This window comes from Lepidochelys olivacea (genome assembly GCF_965140295.1).
Source record: "Lepidochelys olivacea isolate rLepOli2 genome assembly, chromosome: 5".
NCBI lineage: Eukaryota > Metazoa > Chordata > Testudines > Cheloniidae > Lepidochelys > Lepidochelys olivacea.
The window spans coordinates 78,170,892-78,193,208 of record NC_140415.1 but is presented as its reverse complement, the minus strand read 5'-3'; the positions used below and the strand labels follow the sequence as shown (position 1 = coordinate 78,193,208).

Here is a 22,317-nt window from a genome sequence, read left to right as displayed (position 1 = left end):
CTAAACTTTTGTTTACCAAACTGACCACATTACAATTCAGTACAAATGGAAAATAACTATAGAAAATGTATGGAGCAAAAACAGGGCAGATGTGGGAATGGACCAGGCATCAGCACCAGCTAAATTGAAAATGAAAATAAAAATAGGACCCAAGAAGGTCTCTGAACAACAGATGCCCACATTATATCACCACCAATCTAAAGCAGATAATACAAGAGTTTAGAGCAGACCCTACTACTAAGCACTAAAAGTTCCCTAGTGCGCTTTGACCAACTGCTGTTTAAAAACACAAGCAGGTGAAAGCGCACTATGGAACTTTTAGTGCATGGCAGCCAGGTCCACATAATCTGTTGCAGGCTAGCGTGCTACAGATTTACATACCAGCTCGCCATGCACTAACTCAATCTACAAAAGCACAAAGACTTCTGGGGGCATATCCCAGGGTTCTTTGCACTGCAGTGAGCTGAGTTGCTCCAAGTTCTTTCCCAGTGAAATGTGGGAAAACTTCTGTTTTCTGGGCAAATGGGGGAGAATTGTGGGAACTAGTGGAACTTGAGCACAGCTAGCTTGAATCCATACTGCAGAGTGGTTGTGATAGCAGTTGACAAGCTGTGCTAACTCAAGCTTTAGCCTATGCCCTCTGATAGGTCAGCCAACTTGAGTTAAGAACACCCCACACTTGTTAAGGGTTTGAGTGTGTGGAAGGATTTGAGTTAAGGGCAACACTCAAGTTTCAACCTGAGTTAACTCTGCAGTGCAAAGAAGTCCTGTATGAAACTCACTGCCAGTGATAAAAATTCTCATTACATTCAGATTTTTTGCCAGGGCTCATCATAAAATCTAGCACAAACTTTTCAAAGGCCTGAGTAAGTGTGATATCCTCAGATCATTACTAAATTCCAACAGTATTAAAAAAAATAGATGTCAGAAGGAGGAAACAAACTAGAATGTAGAAAATACACTGATTAAATGTCCATTTTGAGGAAAAAGAACACCCAAAGAAGTCTATGCCAAGTCATTAAAAAGTCTTGTGTTTTGTTAACTGCCCTCGCCGAATTTTAGAATAAATTAGGCATAAGATGGATATCAATTTTTTTGTACTATCAGACAGACTGCATCCTTATGAAACCAGGAGTAGTAATACATTCACTTATGCAAGACTCAGAAGGGAACTGGAGTTTCATCTGTAAGCCATATTTTTTAAAAAATAAGTGAAAACCTCTTTTACATCCTTATGAAAAATAGAATAGTAAGAAAAATACTTATGCAAGACTCTGGAAGGAGTAATTTTATCTGCAAAACTTTTTTTAAAATGAAGATTGTCAACAATCTGTTACATAGCCTACTTTTCTTACATTACCATAAATTCAACAAAAAGCTGCCTCTGATCTGTTTCACTTTATCACTTTAACAGTCTAGTAGGCATAAGTAAAAGACAACTATTTTTTTCCATTCAACTTTCTTGTCAACAGGGAAGGCTACAAAATGAAGGTGGTGGTATTAACGGTCACATTTAAGAAATATGGGTGATAGGCTTTGATGCAACCTAAAACAACATTGTGTGCATATTATTAATCATTCAACATATTTGGGTGCAAAATCATAACTGATGTTCTCCATGAAAATGATACAGACACGGACAGCTATTTTAGGCCCCACAACACAGTGTCTTAAAGAAAGGTTTTCAATCTCCTTCTTAAATTTGGCTAACAATAAGGCAGGGGTAGTCAATAGGCAGACCTCAATCCGAATCTGGACCGCCAGCCCAGTGGATCACGGGGCAGAGGCAACACATGGGTGGGGCAGCTGGGGTCACATGCTCCCCCACCCCCCAGTTGCTCCAGATGTCTCGGCAGCACTCCCCCTGGCAGCCGCACTCTGTGTGTCCATGCAGTGTGGGATGGGACCAGGGCAGCTGGTTGAGCTTCTTCCTCCCCACCCCCACTGGGTTGCTTCACCTTCCCTGCTGCTGGAGACCCAGCCCTGCTCCCGGCTTTGCAGACCATCTGCAGGTGAGAGGCAATGCGGGGGACTCCTGCAGCAGGGAAGGCAAAGCAGCCCCACGTGGTGGCAGGCAGCGGGGAAGAGAAGCTTAGTCAGCCGCCCTACTACTTCCTCCCTTCCTGCACTGCACAGACACATGGAGAATGCCGCTGCCAGGGGGAGTGCTGCCTCCTCAATTCTGGGCGTCCTGAGAAACTGGGGGGCACATGACCCCCAGAACCTTCATTTGTGCCCTCCCACACACTACGTGTTGCTTCTGTGCACAGGCTGAAGCTAAGCTGAGCTCAGGCTGGAGCCATGAAGAGCAGTGTTTATATCCTGAGCAGTCCCTGGAGTGTACCCACCTCAGCCTCATGCCCCTCGCCCTTGAGGGGTCCCCAGAGCACCCCTCAAATTCTGGCCTTGTGCCCATCACCCATGAGCAGTCCCCAGAGTAACCCGCCAGCCTCGTGCCCCCTACCCCCAAGTGATCCCAGGAGCCCCACCCTGGCCTCATGTCCCACTCACCCCTTGCTCTTTGGGGACAGTGCCCAGAGTCCTCTCCAGCTCTCCCTCCTGCCCAACCGGCCTTTTCCCCTACCCAGTCCACCTCCAGTCACCCACTTCTGCCACATCCAGCCTGATGCCCACAGAGCTGCTACCTGGAGTCTCCTTGGTCTCTCCCACTACCCAGAGCATCCCTTCCTGCCCCTCTGCTATCCCAGCTCCCAAAGGGGCATCATGCCACTAGTTGGATCATAGTCCAATAGCTTTACCTCCTGGCTCCAAGCTCAAAAGTACTCACATTCATGCCTTGCTTTGCTGTCCAGATCCCAGCCCATACCCATTCTTCTCCCGTCTCTCTGTCACTCGGTGCAATTGGGGACACAGAGGAATGTTTTTTTGGGGGTAGGAGCAAGCGGCAACACCAGCCCCATGGGCCCCATTTTCAGTTTAGGGAAATAAAGTCATGGTACTGTCTGGGCAGGGTGGACGGGGAGCTGGCAGGCACGTGGGGGGGAGGGGGGGCGGGCAATCAAGGGGTTAGGGGAGCTGAGCGGACATTGACTATACCTTAATCAAGAAATTTGGACCTTGACAAAAAAATGACTACCCCTGCAATAAGGTTTTGTTTTTATTTTAAGCATTTTATCACTGGTATCTGCAACCTGGACACCACAGACAAAAATACTTGTGTGTATATCATTCCTCATTGGCACCTTCCCTAAGCTTGGGCAAATCAGATATTCCCCTGACTCCATGAAAGAGAAAAGGAGGACAAATGAAATCTATACCTCCGGGAAGTAGGTGGCCTGCAGGAAACACACACATGAAGGGAAACTGTGCATGGGTGAAAATCATGTTCAATACTAGGCAGTTATTCAAAGTGGAAGTAAATCTCCAGACCTCTGTGTGCCAGCTCCTTGAATCTCACAAGTGCAAAGAGAGGGGTGGCGGAAAATGGGTTCTGCAGAAGAGATAGGTTTAAGTGCAGTCTTCAGCCTGCTGCATGCTCCTTTCTTGGACCATATTCCTGAGTCCAACCAGCAGTAATTATGCAGCTGTGCCGTCATGCTCATTGTACAGAATGAGGCACCCCAGCCTCCCTCATCTCACTCATCTCCTTTTACTGCAGACTTCTGGTGTGCAGAATCAGATCCTTGATACCTTTATTGCCATTCACATAAGAACTGGTGAAGACGTGAAGGAATGAAATTTGCACTTGCAGCCACATCGTTGTGTGAGTAAGATGACAAATGCCCCTAAAGCAAATGGAATTGTGAAGTATGTGGTTGTCAAAATCCTATCCCCATCTTCACAACTGAAAAACAACAATGAAAATGCACTATTGTTCACTCCAGGCCATGAACTCCTCCCCTCGTAGATCATAGTTTTATAAGTGCCAATGGTTTTTTTTTTTGTTTTAGGAAATTTAACAGTCTCTACACTTTTTGTTTGCACAGTTGATATAACTGAATAACTCCAGAAAGAGAAAGGCAGGGAGAATCCTTACAAAAAAAAGTCAGCAAAAATATTACATTGCAATAGTGATGACAGCCAGCTCAATTACTGAAAAACAAACAAGAAAATAAGACATACATTTCTAAGATGTTGTTTGTATAAAGAGAGCTGGTGCAAAATAAACCAAAAGATATGCTGTTATGTTTGCCCATGTATTGCACAGTAGCTCATTTTTGAACTTTTTTTTTTTCCCAACCCAAAAGGAGCAGCTGTAATGCAACCCATTACACTACACAGGCAAAGTGGTAATCAAGACTCCCTGACATCAATGTTTATAAAAAGAAAGACTGAAGTTAAATATTTCTTTGGTCATTTCTGGACACTGGAGCTGGGGGTTGGGGAGAAACTGTTTTAGGTTAGCACATTAGAATCAGGAAGTTAAAGAGGTACTTTCACTAGCTGCAGTAAAATTAGACAACCCAAAGGGTATGCAGATCCCATTCCAAGAAAACTTTAACCAATATTGAGTAAATTGAATAACTGGTTCCAATAATATTTTATTTAAACGGAAATCGGTGCAGACATTGGGTATTTCTCCTCCTCTGATTATGCTTCATGTTTTATTAGCATTCCCACCTTTGGTCAACCATACTCATGGTTTTTCAAATATGACATTTTAGCCTTAAAGGAAAATTACACACACATTGATCAGCCAAGAAATCTGAAGGACTTCTTAATGGGGGCACATGGGGAGGTATATGTTGGCAGCCGGTATCAAGTGGAGTGCCCCAAGGGTCGGTCCTGGGGCCGGTTTTATTCAATATCTTCATAAATGATCTGGAGGATGGTGTGGATTGCACTCTCAGCAAATTTGCGGATGATACTAAACTGGGAGGAGTGGTAGATACGCTGGAGGGGAGGGATAGGATACAGAAGGATCTAGACCAATTGGAAGATTGGGCCAAAGGGAATCTGATGAGGTTCAATAAGGATAAGTGCAGGGTCCTGCATTTAGGACGGAAGAACCCAATGCACAGCTACAGACTAGGGACCGAATGGCTAGGCAGCAGTTCTGCGGAAAAGGACCTAGGAGTGACAGTGGACGAGAAGCTGGATAGGAGTCAGCAGTGTGCCCTTGTTGCCAAGAAGGCCAATGGCATTTTGGGATGTATAAGTAGGGGCATAGCGAGCAGATCGAGGGACGTGATCGTTCCCCTCTATTCGACATTGGTGAGGCCTCATCTGGAGTACTGTGTCCAGTTTTGGGCCCCACACTTCAAGAAGGATGTGGATAAATTGGAGAGAGTCCAGCGAAGGGCAACAAAAATGATTAGGGGACTGGAACACATGACTTATGAGGAGAGGCTGAGGGAGCTGGGATTGTTTAGCCTGCAGAAGAGAAGAATGAGGGGGGATTTGATAGCTGCTTTCAACTACCTGAAAGGGGGTTCCAAAGAGGATGGCTCTAGACTGTTCTCAATGGTAGCAGATGACAGAACAAGGAGTAATGGTCTCAAGTTGCAGTGGGGGAGGTTTAGATTGGATATTAGGAAAAACTTTTTCACTAAGAGGGTGGTGAAACACTGGAATGCGTTACCTAGGGAGGTGGTAGAATCTCCTTCCTTAGAGGTTTTTAAGGTCAGGCTTGACAAAGCCCTGGCTGGGATGATTTAACTGGAAATTGGTCCTGCTTTGAGCAGGGGGTTGGACTAGATGACCTTCTGGGGTCCCTTCCAACCCTGATATTCTATGATTCTATGATATGAAAACAGAGTTCTTTAACTGCAAGTTCTACAATCATGGCAATGTTAGCTTTGGCCCATGTGCCCAATAGCTCAGAAATTCTTATGTACTAATGTAATACAGTTAGGATCACATAGTAGCAGTTAGTTTCAGATATGTAGAAAAGTGACATAGAAGCATGAACAGTGGAGGGGGTAGGAGTAGCATAGAATGTGTGTGACACCAGTTATCTAGTTACAGAGATGAGTAGTAAAGTCAAGTCTGGAAGCTTTAAAAAACACTTAAGTTGTTACTATTTATTGGTAAGGTTCAGTTTTCTTTCTTGCTTTTGTTATGTTTAAAAACAATTTTCACTATTATGTTCTGGCTTTCAATATTACAAAAACAAAGGAAAGAACTAAAACAGAAATTTACCAACAACACAAAAATAAACACACTGTAACAAATGACAAAAATATTCAGGTGGTACGAATAACTCATTTCCCGACGCAACAAAATACTTCTGCCAGTGCAACTCCTTGTATCCTGGAATAGGGGTTGAACAACTCCACATGAAAGATCTAGACTCAGCTACACAATCACAAAATTAAAAGAAAATATGAAACTGAATTCTTCAGCAACTATTGAATTCTATGGAAAATACCCAAATGACAGAACACCCTTCAAAGTAATTAAAGCTATTGACATTGACTGGACCTTGAAAAAATCATGACTAAGAATATGTCTCCTTGCTGCATCCTGCTGTATCACTTCAACAAAAGGTTGCAGATTTTTTCTGTTCAGAAAGACCTTGACGGGGGGGAAAAGAGAATAAACTGAGATCCCTGGACATGCCCAGTCATGTGTGGACTGTAGTAATGTCTTTAGAACACTAACTGGGCAGTTGGGAGAGTAGAGAGGAGTGGAACAAAGATCAGACCTTCATTCTTTACAACAGTAACTTCCTGGAAAGGGTAGACAAATGGATTTGATAGGAGAACAGGGACACTTGCTCTCTCTTTAGCACAGAGGTGGGGAACCTCCTGCCTGGCCCCTGAGCTCCTGGTCCAGGAGGCTAGCCCCTGGCCCCTCCCCCACTGTCCTCCCTCCCCGGCAGCCTCAGCTCACCATGCTGCCAGCGCAATGCTCTGGGCGGCGGGGCTGCGAGCTCTTGCCAGGCAGTGCAGCTGCAGAGCTGCAGCCTGACATGGTGCTCTGTTCTGTGCGGTGGCGTGGCTGGCTCCAGCCGGGTGGCATGTCTGCCTGTCCTGGTGCTCTGGGCAGCGCAGCTGTAGTGCCTCCAGGCACCGGTGCTCCAGGCAGTGTGGTAAAGGGGGCAGGGAGCGGGGGGGGGAGGGTTGGATAGAGGGCAGGGGAGATCGGGGTGGTGGTCAAGGAATGGATAGGGGTCAGGTTGGTTAGAGGGCAGGGAACAGGGGCATTGAATGGGGGCAGGGTCCTGGAGCCAGTCAGGGAGAAGGGGTGGTTGGATGGCGCAGGAGTCCCAGGGAACAGGGGAGTGTCAGGGGGCAAGAAGCAGGGGGAATCAGATAGGGGGCGGAAGCCGGGCCAGACCTGGCCATTTGGGGAGGCACAGCCTCCCCTAACCGGCTCTCCATACAATTTCGGAAACCCGATGTGACCCTCAGGTCAAAAAGTTTGCCCGATTTTATAGGAACAGTCCCGATTTTGGGGTCTTTTTCTTATATAGGCTCTTATAACCTCCCCCCCGCACCCCCTGTCCCAATTTTTCACATTTGCTGTCTGGTCACCCTAACAGCAACCAAATTTTTATCTTTGAAACTAGGTTGTCCAGGCTGCTCTAATAATTACTTTAGGCAGCTAACAAGAGGCTATCAGACCTCATGAAATGTGTATGCAATGTTGTTGTAGGCACACTGGTCCCAGGATATTAGAGAGACAAGGTGGGTGAGGTAATATCTTATTGGACCAACTTCTGTTGGTGAGAGAGACGAACTTTTGCACTTACACCAAGCTTTTCTTCTTATACTGCCTAGACATTTGGAGGATGTTACACTGCATAACTGAGGGTCTATGGGTATTTATAGCAAGTGTATAAATGGAGAATTCTACATGAGAGGGAAGAGAGAAATGGTTTCAGGGGAAGATGGGTTAAACTGGGGAAAAAAAGAAAGAATCCTATACATTTGATACTGAAAAGATGTATTAAGCTATCTCGTCTGTGAAACTGCAAATATAGGACTGTTCCCTTCAACATCTCAATTGTTTCATCCAGCCTACTTTTACGGGATACTGGTAATGGGGGCTCTTCCACCAGCTCTTTGGGAGATAAATCTACTGCCTTGTACACTTACTCCTATGTATCAGCCCTTGAGTACCTAAGGGCTTGTCTACATGCAGGGTTCTCACAAAAAAATTTTTGGCGGCCACAGTGTGACAATTTTTCCTAAAATACTTAACTTTCGGAAAAACAAATAAATATGCACATATACATGTCCAAATCATAGTAATTTATCTATGTAGGGTTTTTTGCAGACTCAAAAATAAAAACAACATACAGTTGTCTCTATTCTTTACTGGACCCAAAGAGAACAGAAACAAATAATGTGCTTTGCATGTTCTTGTCTTTTTTGTTATTGTTTCTTTTGCTTTTTTGGTTGCTTTCAAGACTTGTTAGTTAGTAAGTCTGCTTCTGTGAAAAGTGATATTTGTTAATATCAGTTTTCATAGCAGCAGACTTGCTAGCTAGCTAGCTGTGAGGCAGCAAAAAGTGATATTAACAAATATCACTTTTCACAACAGACTCTCTCAGCCCTGGTAAGCTAGGACACAAATTAAGCCCTGGATGGGGAGGTGGGTAGGGGGGCAGCAGGGATCAGGGATGATGGTGGGATGTATTGGGGGGGCTGAGCAAGGCAGCAGAGATGGGGTGGTGGTGACCTGAAGCCGGAGCCTGGGGACCAGAGCCCTGCAGCCACATGACTGAAGCTTAGGGCAAGAGGACGCAGGGGGAGGACGTGCGGGTGAGTGCGGGCCCAGCACCCAATGCTGGATGGCTGGGGACTGGGGCTGGAGCCCATGGCCCTGCAACTGGAGCCTGAAACCCTGCAGTCGAGGGACAGAGCCCAAAACCCCTCACCCCAGGGCTGAAACCAGAAGTCCAATCCCCACTGCCCCCAGGAAGGTGGGGAACTTACACTGGCTGCCTGCTTCTCTGGTGTTTATGGTTCCAGATAGAGGCAAGGCCCAACCTCTGCTGACTGAGGGGATGCTGCTTTGCCTCTAAATCTTCACACCATTCTTTCCAAAAGCCTTGAAAATATTCTTTCATACTAACTTTATGGAATGTTGCAATGCCTAATATGAAGCAAAATATATAGCACATTTTTGTTGGAAACATATGCTGTGAGACAAAAGAAAACTATAGCAAAACAGCAACAAGGAATATTAGTCACTGCTCTTGCATAATACAATTATTTACAAGGGGATGTTGACTGAAACCTAGGCTACAGAAACTGAACGGATCAAACAAAAAAGTAGCTACTATTACAAGAATTCATATTATTAGTCTTTTAGAAAAGAAATCTATCTTTTGAAAAATCAATAAAGAAAAACAAAAACACCAAACAAATCCAAGAAAACAATGCAATGAGCAAGACTTGTAATGCTTCTGAGATTTCCCTTTATTAGATGAGTTAATGACCTAAACCTTGCTTCTGATCACTTCTTACTTCACTGAATCTATGTGATTTTTGGTATTGATCATTCTCTCTATTGCAAGAAGAGAATGTGCTTAAATTCTACAAATTTAAGAGATTTAAATTCTACAAATCTCCCATATTCCCTCATATTATTTATTTTTGTCCCCCTTTCCCTTGGAACCTCTAGCTCACAGTTAGCGTCAGCCTTAGACATCACTTCTGTGTGGAAAACCACTAACTCCATCTTTAATTCCCATCATTTTCTCTCTGCCTACCTACCTTGAATAACCCTCTACATAAATAGTATCTTCCTATAATGAAACATTTCCAAAGACTGCAGCTTTCCTCCTGGCCATTCCTTCGTCATGTCATTGACTGCACTATGGCTTTCAAGAATTTAGATCTCAATTTTCTTCTCAAAGCCCATACTCTTAAAATCATCCTGGAGCCTCATGTTATCCCCTCAAAACAACTTTACCGACAAATCTGGCATTCACAACCTTCAGAGCATTATTAGAGCTCATACCTCTCTTGACTTTGCTTTTGTTCATATACGCATTCTTTAATTTGTCTGCTGAGCACACATGCCCTAAGTTTTTTCCTTTCTTTAAATCTCATCTTAAAACCTTCCCTTTTAGCCTAAAATTGAGTCCCTAAAGCATTCTTACACTGTGTATGAAGGATACTAGATAAAGATATTATATTGCTTCATTGGTTTCCAACAATATTTTGAAAAAACTGAAAGTGCTAAATGTCTATTGTGTGCCATCTTCTTGCTCTGCTAATAGAGCTGGCCAATTTGCTGCTCAATACCAGCAAGTGGAACCCACACGTTTCCCTTTATTGATCAAGGGGAGGGCTTTACCCTTCTTCTATAATTCCACTGCAGAGATTCTCGATTAGATAAATTTGGGATAAGAAAACAAAATCAGGCTTAAAAGAGTGCCTTTTTTAAAAGGGACAGAGTCACTCAATGATAGCAAATATCTAACAACGCAAATCACACAATGTGTAAATGTGATTTTTTACTTTTTAGTAGGTATGTTAAATCTTGGACACTAAATACTAATTTCTGTTAAAAACTTTTAAAAATTAAGATGCTATTTTCTGATTAGTTTGACATTTCAACAGTATATTGTGTAAAGAAAGCTAGATTAAATATTACACTTTTTAAAAAATAGGATAAAAAACTGCAAAGTCAAACCATAATACATTTGGAAAATACCTTCAAACAAGGCAAGGACTATTTTAAAAATATCCCTATCTTTCCAGTTTGTCAATTTTTTTTATTTCTATAAAGTAAATAGCTTCTAAGAAAGAAAAGAACAGTATGCTCCTTGGTAGCCTTTTTCTTTTCTTCTTTTGAGAAATGTTAAAATAAATGTTTTATTCAGTTCTGGCAAAATGAAGTCAGAAGAGTCCAAAAACACTGTTCTATTCCAATAGCTCCGAAAACTCCTGCAAACAATTAACCCAGTTCTTGCATCCACGTAGCTGGAATTTTTAACCACTGTCATCTTCCACATAAAACACATTCCTAATTCCTGTGCTTCAGAAATGCAACAACTCTAAACACATTTCACTGTTATTGAATGCAATTAATTGTCCTTTAATTCTCCTGCATTACCCAAAAAACCCACGATACATAAGCATCAATGACAAATGCGATTCCAAACCACAGTCATATAACTGATCCTACGAACAAATTTGCTGTAAATAAAAAAGTTCTGTCTACAAGTGGCAAAATATCCTTGGGTTTCAACATATTCACCATTATTTGCCTCTATGACTATTTATATATGACTTTTTTTTAAAAAAAGTTAAGTCTCTGTAACATGGCACAATATTTGTTGTTCTTCAGGTATGGGATAACATTATCCTTCAACATAGTATACTGGCTGTAAAATTAGTTCATTGTCGGCTATTGTATTAACTGAGAAATAAAATTAGCACTAAATCTGGTGTCAAGGTGTCGCAATTCCCATGTTGTTCAATTGGAGGAGAGAGGGGTTGGGTGGTCCTGGCTAGATAGAAGAGTGGATGCAAGGGAAGGGGAAGAGGTCCTGGTACAGAAAAGGTTCAAGAAGAACTGCTGTCTAACACATACAGGGGCAAAGTTCAGGCCTAATATGGCCATATTAGGACTTTTGCATGCTGGCATGCAACCTTAATTCTCTTTCTTAAAATTAAATGAAAATCAAAAATATCCCTCCACCAAACTAGTTTGGTTATACAAAGCAGAGAAATGGAGCACACAATGTACATCTGGAGGGAAATTTTTAACACACATGTATAATACACATACAGAAACCATGAAAACACATTTGGGAAAATTCACTTTCCAGGCCTAGTTACTTAAGCTTTCTTTATGTTAAAAGGTCTGATCCTGAAGAGGGCTGAGCATTTACAACTCTTATTGTGTTGAATAGACAGCGCTGATGAGCAGATCTCCCACCAGGTAATTAAGCACTAAGATGTCTTCCAGTCACACACATGCCACCATAGAATAGAATCATAGAATATCAGGGTTGGAAGGGACCCCAGAAGGTCATCTAGTCCAACCCCCTGCTCAAAGCAGGACCAATTCCCAGTTAAATCATCCCAGCCAGGGCTTTGTCAAGCCTGACCTTAAAAACCTCTAAGGAAGGAGATTCTACCACCTCCCTAGGTAATGCATTCCAGTGTTTCACCACCCTCTTAGTGAAAAAGTTTTTCCTAATATCCAATCTAAACCTTCCCCACTGCAACTTGAGACCATTACTCCTCGTTCTGTCATCTGCTACCATTGAGAACAGTCTAGAGCCATCCTCTTTGGAACCCCCTTTCAGGTAGTTGAAAGCAGCTATCAAATCCCCCCTCATTCTTCTCTTCCGCAGGCTAAACAATCCCAGCTCCCTCAGCCTCTCCTCATAACTCATGTGTTCCAGTCCCCTAATCATTTTTGTTGCCCTTCGCTGGACTCTCTCCAATTTATCCACATCCTTCTTGAAGTGTGGGGCCCAAAACTGGACACAGTACTCCAGATGAGGCCTCACCAATGTCGAATAGAGGGGAACGATCACGTCCCTCGATCTGCTCGCTATGCCCCTACTTATACATCCCAAAATGCCATTGGCCTTCTTGGCAACAAGGGCACACTGCTGACTCCTATCCAGCTTCTCGTCCACTGTCACCCCTAGGTCCTTTTCCGCAGAACTGCTGCCTAGCCATTCGGTCCCTAGTCTGTAGCTGTGCAGAAAGGGAAGAGAAAAAAAATTCAGGATGTAACAGTGGCTAGACTGAAATTATTTAAATGTTAGTCAATAATGAGATGCATATCCCAGAAATGTACAAAAAGGCCTACTATTTTTTTAAACCAATTGAATGTTGATAATTTCCAGAGAGATGAATAGATAGAGGGTCTCCATGCAGAAAATCAAAACTCATTACACTGGCTGAGGAGAGAAGTCCCTCAGACTGGGGCTCAAATCCCCTTGACTTTTTCCTATGTAAAGATGATGCTTGAGTGTTGCTCTGGAAATGCTGAGCAGGAGCAACAACAATGCAATTGCTCCAAGACTCTTGAGTTCTTTTCTTCACACAGTGTACTTGAAATGATGACCTTATGAAATGGACTAACGTGGTAGACTATCACCTTTGATCCCTTCTGAAGCCCACCAATCCAGTGAGAGTTTGCCCAGGTTTGATTTTTTTTAAATGTTAGCCTTGTTGATGGAGAAAGGTGGTCTGGCTCTGGTCCTCCGCTTGTTGTAACAGAAAAAAAATCACCTATTAGTTCTGAAAGAACAAAAAGGCTGCCTCTGCTAATTTTAAACAGAAACCTAAAAGGACTTTACCTTTTACTGATGTTTCCTTTCTTGAGATTCCTGAGAAAGCTGCATTTTCTTTAAATCTGTAGGAACCTTAATAACTTTGTCTAGCCACATCTACACTGTACGTGCTAAGTATTGTTATAGTAGCCATCTACTGAAAAAGGTACAGAAGAAAAAAAGTGTATGGATTAAATAGGTTCTAGAGATAACATTTTCTTTCCTAGGCTCTAACCCAGCTAATTCATCTGCCCACTATTGTGTTTTTCCCCTCTAAATTTGCCTTCCTTGTCTTTATCTTCTTTAAGTTGCTCATCCTTAGCCTTGCTGTATTCCCCAGGCCTGATGACAAAGTGAGAGCAGCAGTCATACAGAGTTAAACATTCTGACTCTTCAGCTGTGAAGGCACACTGACAGGGACTGACAGCCCGAGTTAAGGTGACCAAATGACCTGATTTTATAGGGACAGTCCTGATTTTGGGTCTTTTTCTTATATAGGTTCCTATTACCCCCCACCCATGTCCCAATTTTTCACATTTGCTGTCTGGTCACCCTAGCCTGAGTCCTGCAGCTGTATATCTGAACAGGCCAAGTGGAGAAGGCTGTGAAGATGGTTTTTGAAGACAAAGCGAATGAGAGAGAAACAAAAAAGTGTGAAAAAAACTGAAGTTTTTTGTGAAAAAACAAAAAAGCAAAGAAAAAACAGTGCTCAGAGGGAAGGCTGAGCACACCTACTTGAAGCATTCATTTGTGCTGTCTTTGTTGCTGATTGTGGGCAAACCAACCAAGAGGCCTGGTCTCTGAATTGGTGGATGCTCTCTGTCTCAATTTATTACAGAGATAACAGAAAATAAGTGAAAAATGACTGAGTTTACTTTGTTGTAGAACATTACATTTTTAAGACTTATCTTTAGGGACCAATATTCATATTATATCAATCCATACTTTTGCATTTAATATTAAAAATGCTCTATCAACGTCAGAGGTCAAAGCTCAGGAAGATTTTATTCAAAATCTGGGTAGTTTTCTTGAGAATGACATGTGGCCAGACCGTAAGCTCCCAGGAATCTGGAAGAGTTTATGTACTACTTGTTCATTCAGAATGCCCACAATAAATATATGATTTCAGTGAAAAGTCAAATCAGGCCTCCAAACTGGGGTTGTTTTTGGCTTGAAAGTTAACAAAATATGAATTTTCAAGATATGATTTTACAGTACACATAGCCAGGATCTTCCTGAGATTTTAATAAGTTGGGTTCTCTTTCCACTCCACCATTTGAGGGTGATGTTAAGGGAGAGCAAAACATATCCAGTCTGTCTTGCATATCTGAGTCCTACTAAAAAACAGTACCATATTAAAAGTGGAAGCAAGAACACAATAATTTGTGGTGTTTCTTTGCAATATGCTAAAGATTCTTCTTGGATGGAAAGGATATGTAGAGGTGTTTGTGTTTAAAACCAACTTTTTTCCTCTTACGATATTCCCATTTGTTTTTAGCAGATAAAATAGTTATGCCTGAAACAGTCAAATATATTTGTAATTTTGAAAGCCAATCTGATTATCTGTGCTTCTTTGATTTATGGAAAACACCCAGTCCGTTAAGAAGCATGTTCAAGAAAAGCAGACCTGTTTTTCTACTCTCCACTTCTCCAGTGAGAAGTACAATTTTTATTTTACATTTCCTTCCCCAAAACATGGAAGGGAGATGAACGTGGAACAATTGAACTTTTTCCAACTCAAAATCCAATGCCAAGAGCAGCTAATATGCAGTATTATTTTGGCCTAAAACAAGACAGATGCCATAGCAAATTCATAGGGCAACTTCTTGAGTCTGTTCAATTAACGTCAGCTGGGGAAAAAAGCCGGATAAAAGCTGATGTAGTAAGAGAGACTAAGGTGGAGCACGATTGTGTAAGTAAATAAGCCTAAAACCACTACCACTGTCCTTGAATATTACTGTTAATAACTATTCATATTACATGAATGCCTCCCCTTTCCTCTTTTCCCACTTTTTTGGATGACGTTAGTGGAGCAAGAGTGATTTGGTGTATCCCCTCACAAACACCACCTTTCCCAAAAACTATTAACACAGAAGGCCTGTTGACCCATTTACCACTCTTGATCTTTAAAAGACATCATTAGGGTGAAGGGGAATTAGTTCCTCAATTTCCAAAGGGATTCCATCTTAAATAATCTCTCCACTCTTCCTTTCTTTTAGCTGTTCCCACTCCATATTAAACTGTCAAAAACGCACAACCCATTGTGGGCGTGTAAGAGTAGGAAGAGGTCTGCTTGCACAGAAATTTTCCACATAGCACAAACCCTAATTGCTCCTACCTACTAAACTATACTTTTTTGGGGGGGGGAGGGGGGGAGAGAGAAGGACACAAAAAAACAAAACAAAAAAAAAAGCTCTAATCCTACTCAGAGAACAAAAGGCAACAGTGTGCTACAGGTCACATGTTTCAGGGCAACAACAGAAACATACTTGGGCTGTACAGCAGGTAGGCACGGGATCTCCCACTAAGCCGAGCAAAAATAAAATACAGTTAATAATTCAGTAATAGTCACATCCACTTTCCTAAACTAATGTCCTGTATCTTATCTTATTTGTATTGATTGTTTAGATTTCTAAAGTGTTGTGTAAATGATTACATAATTTTTAGAAATTAATGTTGAACCACCACAAGATTCAGGGACAGCAAAAAAAGAGCCCTAACAGACAGCATATAGGTAGGAAACATCAGTCCAAAATGGCAGATCTAAGAAAGCACTAATTAAGAGTTACAACTGAAACCACGTATCAGAGTGTCTCCCTTGGGATAGAAAGCTGATACGTCAACTCCTTTCTACAAGTTCTGAAAGCACACATTTCTCCATAGGCTCTTTTTGAATTATTGATGCTAAGAGAACTTCAGAGACTAAAGCTGTGGTTTGAGACTTTTCCCAAGTATAGACATCTAAAATTGGGTCAAAAAGTTCCAATCTTTAGAGAACAACCTAACCCCCCACCCCCCAAAAAATAACCCAATCAAATAAAAACTAAAATGAAGCTTCCTACATGATTTTTGGATTTGGAAACTGGACACAAATTTTATATAGTCACTAATGAAGCACTTGCACTGTGACTGCCATACTTCTCCATTCCAACTCTGACATGTTCTACCAAGACTCCAAATCCAAAAGTAAAATAAAGATTCCCAGTTGTAGAAGAACAAGTCCAGCTGAATAGGCTTGTCTTGTCAAAGCTGCTTGGTCTTAGGACTGAATGAAAGGAAAACCCAACTTTGAAATTGCTCTGTGAACTGGTGTTACAAAGAAAGATATTTTTTACTATGAAAAGGAATGCACTGGGACACTAAGATTCTTGTAACATCTGCTAAAACATGGAGTACTGGACAGAGTGAAAGAGCATCTGAGAAACGGATGTGCAGTGAGTGAGGATGGGCAAGTTTCCCATCTCGTTTGAGAAAAGTGCTTTGCTTTCATAGTCTATTTTAACACAAACGGTGAGTAGAATTTGACAATAAGTTGCTTATTTTGCCATACTGGCATTATATGTATGAAGGGAATATTTTTGATAAAGTACCATATTTGTTATGGTACATAAATTTACTTGAGTCTAAAATTCTCAGAAGTGGTTCAGTATGGTAACATTGCAATCTTTACTAATATACATACCTATACTACTATCTAGATAGATCATTTGCCACTAAATAGCCTAGGCATCACATGTAGACTTATCAGAATTCATATAAATGTTTATTCTTAAGTATTTTTTTCTATTTTCATCCACTTAAATCTTCATAGTTGTGGGAAATTAGGTGGAGGAGGAGGAAGGGGGAAGCAGAGACAATTATTTAATGATAGCAGACACTGATTCATGAAGCTTTAGCTTTTTAACCATTAAAACAAATTGTCATCACATCAAAATATACATAATAAATAGTCTTACAGCAAACCATTAAGTTCTCACGCAACATTTTTCTTACATTGCCTATCTGTAAATTTCTTTTATCAATAGAAATATTTTTTTTTAGTTACTTTCGGAGTGCACAAGTGAAATTGACTTAACTGACATTTACTGATAAAAATCTAATCCTTCCAAGCTGAGAGTTACATACGGTTGCTTTACACTTTTTTAATACAATACAATCTTTTAAAATGACACGTTGTACAAATATTAAACTGCATAGTCTATGACTTGGTATTTGTGCTTATCTAAAAAGCATCAGCTATTATTAATTACTTGATCAAACCAGATCCTAAACCTAAACTTTTCGCAAATATTGCTTGTTCTTATATTGAAATGCCAAACTTCAAATCTCTTATAATTAGGGTACAAAGTGTCTATAATAAGATAACCAGTAATGCTCACATGGCATAACTACAAAACTAGCTACAGTTATTGCTCTCCTATGTTTATTATTTCAGAAGTGGCAGGTGGTATTGCGGAACCAACTGATGGGAATTTAATAAACCTACTTCAGGAAAAACTGGGTACAGGCTTATACACTATATTAGATTTTTAATTTGTGTAACAAATCATTAGGGATATGCATGATTTCTACCATTCAGTCCTGGTGAACCACTCAACTGTCCTTTTGTTTTCCTTCTGTAAGTGTAACATCCTGGGTCACTTCTGCCCCATCAAGCGGGCAGTCTCCTGGAAAGTTTTGTATATTCTGGTGCCTGTGCTCCAAAACAATGTTCAGACTCCTTGGTCTTACGTTAAATTCCAGGTTTCCAACTTCAGATTCTATCCTTCACAAATGGCCCAGTCAACTAGCATTTAGAATTGCTGAACATATGAAGTTAAATTTGTATCAATCCTCCAGCTACTGAATCACTAAAAACCTCCTTTAATTCCATATGTTTATAGAAATGTTATCCACCCTTGATAAATTAATCCAATCTCATAGGATGTTGCTTTGGAAGAGCTAACATTTTTTTCCAGAACACTAACTGTTGCTGCTAACCTACTTTTCCCCTACGGTTAACTGAAAGCCTGGATCAAGAGAAAATATCCAGTTTGCTTTCCGCTCTTTTTGTTATAGAGTCACTGAAATGCTAGAGTTCCAAAGAGTAGAGCTATCATACGGCCTACAATAAGAATTTTTCTGCTGTATTTATGTCTCATGCTATGGTTGTTGGACAAGAAAGAAAAAAAAAATCAATGAATAAGCCAACAGGTAAAGAATGTGAAGTAGGGGGAAGTCACAAGCATGTGCAAGCCCTGTGGCTTGATGCCTATGAGAGAAGGGAGCTTTCTGATGTAGTGTGGTTGTAGCCAGGTCGGTTCCAGGATATTAGAGACATAAGATGGGTGAAATATCTTTTATTGGGCCAACTTCTGTTGGTGAGAGACAAGCTTCTGAGCTTACATTAACCTCTTCTTCAGTCATCTGTTGAAGAGCAAGGGGAGTCGACAGAGAGGCATACTAACGGCCGGTAGTTTGGGGACATTGGGGTACAATTTGACTAAGTTTTGACTTGGGGCCCATATTTTTGAGACTTCCCTGTTAGGAACCCACCTGGACAAAGCCTGAACAATAACTGGATATGGTGTCAACCTGATGAAAACCGATGTTTGCCAAGGTGGAGTAAGAAGCCCTGGACAGAGCTAGAGCGCAAGGGGGAGAGAGACTACACATTCCTAGATAGCTGCTGGGAATATCTCTTAGGGTGGCAAGAACTCTGATGGGTTCTTGAGGGCACTGATCCTGTTGTATTTGAAAGAGCTGAACTAAGAGCTGTAATTGCTCACCAGAAACTCATTATCTAGCCAGTGGCAAGGAGAAGTCAGCAACAGTTCTAGGCTGAGCAGCAACAACTGGGCCCAGCCATAGCACCAAGCAGGCAGAGCAAAGTGACAGTTGGATTCACCCACAGGCCACAGCTTCCAGCAGGAGAGCAGCACACTGAACAGCAGAGGGAGAGCATCAGCCATTCAAGGTCCAATTGTTTGGGACTGTGACTTATGTACTCTGAGGTAAATGGTGGTGGGAGTTAAACTGTAAATACTTGTCTCGATTCAACCTGCTCTTTCCTTTTTCTCCCCTCCCGGCAATAAAGTTAATTTGTCTAAACTTCTGTGCTTGTGACTGGGTACAGATTAGCTTGGCAAAGGTTACCAGAGTGGTTATAGGTTCCCAGATTACTGAGTGGGGGCTTGAGCCAAAAAGACAGACACTAGAGAGAATCCCCTAACATAAGGGCCCGGCCCTTGTTGCTGCCAACCCAACTAGCAGAAAGGTTACACATGGAATGTCTCTGAATCAATTATCTGACATTCTTTAATTGCTTTCCATGTTTAAATGCAGTACTGTATGTTTTATCGTTACCCACATGGGAGAGGCTTTTCTGTCTATTTCTTGTTCATCTGTTGAGACTATCTGGTTTTGAATCAGTTGTAAGAGAAACGCGCTGGAGGAGAGAACATACCCAGCTAGTTTACAGATCTGCCCAAGAACATCTTACTTACTGTTACATCATCAATAAAGACTTTCCAATTTGCATGCCTTTGTATATGACTCAAACCTAGAGTCTCCAGAGATATCAGAAGGAAAAACAACAGGTAAAGTGATGGGAATTCACCAATCTAACTGAGAAAACAGCTCTCGGAACATATTGTATCCTTAAACTCAAACTTGAACGCTGGAATTTTACTCAAATTCAATATTCAGAATTTAAAAAACCTCCATGAAAATTGAACCTGTCATTAGGATAATTATTAGTCAAATGTGATTTCAAAGTTCTGTTATAAAAAATAGACAATCAGACATTTAATTACATGTCACAGTGTTAGCATAACTTTCGAGTCATTCATTTCTCTAACAAACACCCTGTCTAAACAGGGAAAAATGTATCTGATTCAATGGCTCGTCAGTCCACTGCAACTTCAATTTCAACCGATCTACATCCCCTGAACAGCACAAATATTTAAATTCCTATATTTGTAACTGTTACAGTGAAAGCTTCAGGCACAGAGCATTTCTGAACAGATCCAAGTTTAGTTTGGCAAGTCTCAGTCAAAATTAGTTTCACACCTTGACAGATATAGCAACAAACATGGAATATGCAAATATTCTTAGTGTTCCACCTTATTACATTTACAGTCAAAACAGACCTATGCATGATTTCAGGTAAGTCTCTTCATACCACATTGCAAGAAAACAGGCCCAGGGTTTTGTTACTAAAATAAGTGACACTAAATATTAAATATATGTGTGTATATATGAATATGAAGACATTACCTTCATGGCATGAATTTCTTTTAGTAATCTCTCTGCTCGCCTTTGGTTCTTTAGTACCACATCTTCCGAACCCCTGTTGATAAAGACTCTGTTTAACTGGGTAACACACTGATTGGCAACACGGAAATTACTATTTGCAGCAAAATAAATCACAAAAGTCAATATAAACAATTTTACTGTTCACATCTATTTTATGTTAAATGTAAATTATCAGAACAGCGAAGTAGACACATAGAAACATCAATGCGTCCCCAGCTTTTACAAATGAAATTAGCATGCAGAAGAGATATAATGGTAATTCTAAAAACGTGAGGGCAAGTAGTAATATATTTGATAGCAACATTTTGGCAAGGACTTTTCTGAAATCAGAAGAATCTGCTGCATCTTCTCTGGGAGCTGTTGAACTAAACGTAGTGTCTAGAGAATGCTGTAAATCGTTTAGCGCCAGTCTAAGCCAAGGTTGCTCAAACTAGATACGAGATGAATCAAGCCTGAGAAAGTTTACTTGTAAAATTTGTATAAGTACATTATGATTAAATTTTGAATGACCCTAGGTAGGATATAATAATTAAACCTTAAGAGATCGGGATTAAAGAATATCTACCAAAAAAAAAAAGTGAGTTAGCTGAAGATAGAATCCTGAAAATTTAGATGACAAGAGATACTTTTCTGAGTAAAATTTACAATAAAATGTTAATTACTAAATTTAAATACGTAATGGAGGCCACAATACTGCCAAAATCTTACAAAATTTGCTGCAGTGGGTGAAATGTCTAAACAACTGTATTCTTCACATTTTAAACACAACAACAGTAGATTTGTCTTCTTCCATTGGTCTCAGTACTAACAGTGTCACAAATCACTTTGCCCCATGTGAAAGATTAATTACATTAACACGGATTAGAAACACAATTAAAAATTCCAAAAACAGTGTTTATTTGTTCAAAGCATATTGAAGAGAGCTCCTTGCACTGAAACTTGCAGAACTTTGCACTAAGGAAGCTACTGAAGCTTTCTGTAATACAGTGATGTTCTAACACATCAAGGGTAAACTTTTCCAAAATGCTTAAGTGATTTAGTCTAAATCCCATTTTCAAAATTACTACGGTCAAGTGTTTAAACCAGTTTTGAAAATGGGACCGAAGGTCCAAAGTCACTTAAGCACTTCTGAAAATTTTACTTCAAGTCTGCTTTGGGAAATTGTCTTTAGGTTCATATTACTTAAGACCAGTGGTTCCCAAACTGGAATTCATGAAACCCTGGGGGGTTCACCAAATGTTACAGGGGGCTCTCGGAAAAAAATTCCCTAATGGCGGACAGAGCTGTCCATAGGGACCCCAGGCAGAACGGGGCCAGCAGCCCAGAGCCTTGGGGACTTCCAAGAGCTAAGCAGACCAAAGCAAGCATATCTATCACACTGAGGATATTTAAACTTCAAGACTCCTTATACGAAATAGAAAGGGAGGTGGATTTTTTTGTGGTTTTTAAAATAGGCTGCTCGTGTTGTTTTTAAATTCGTATGAAGAATAAGTTTAAGCTTTGTTGTGATGTGCATTATTTGCCCGGACTGCTCAAGATCTGAATGCTTGTGTAGGAGGAACTCCGAGTTGGCTTCTTAAATACCTTCATCCTGTTTCACATCTGATACTCCTTGATGAAACATAGTACATGAGGGCGACGAGGGTCATGTGCCGCCCCCACCGTGGTGCACCCCCCCATAGGTCCCTCCCCTTTTTTTCCCCCCGGCAGCCCCCCCCAGACCCCCCCACTTTTCCGGTGGTGTCCCGCCAGGCCCCAGGGTGCACAGGGCCTTCGCCCCCACACTCCTTTTTTCTACTTGCACCTCTGATAGGAGCCTTGTCTTATAATAGGCTTAATCAAAAGTGATACAAGCTACAAAA

General features: G+C 41.1%; 1 protein-coding gene across 5 annotated transcripts in view; it reads right to left on the bottom strand.

The window, feature by feature from the left end:
• SRFBP1 (serum response factor binding protein 1) overlaps window positions 1-22,317 on the bottom strand; it is a 129,472-nt gene that overhangs the window by 67,955 nt on the left and 39,200 nt on the right. For all 5 annotated transcript variants that reach the window (XM_084629691.1, XM_084629690.1, XM_084629692.1 and 2 more), the window contains one exon: window positions 20,417-20,489. In XM_084629691.1, coding sequence (XP_084485817.1) covers window positions 20,417-20,489 — 73 coding nt within the window. The remainder of the gene's footprint in view (window positions 1-20,416; window positions 20,490-22,317) is intronic.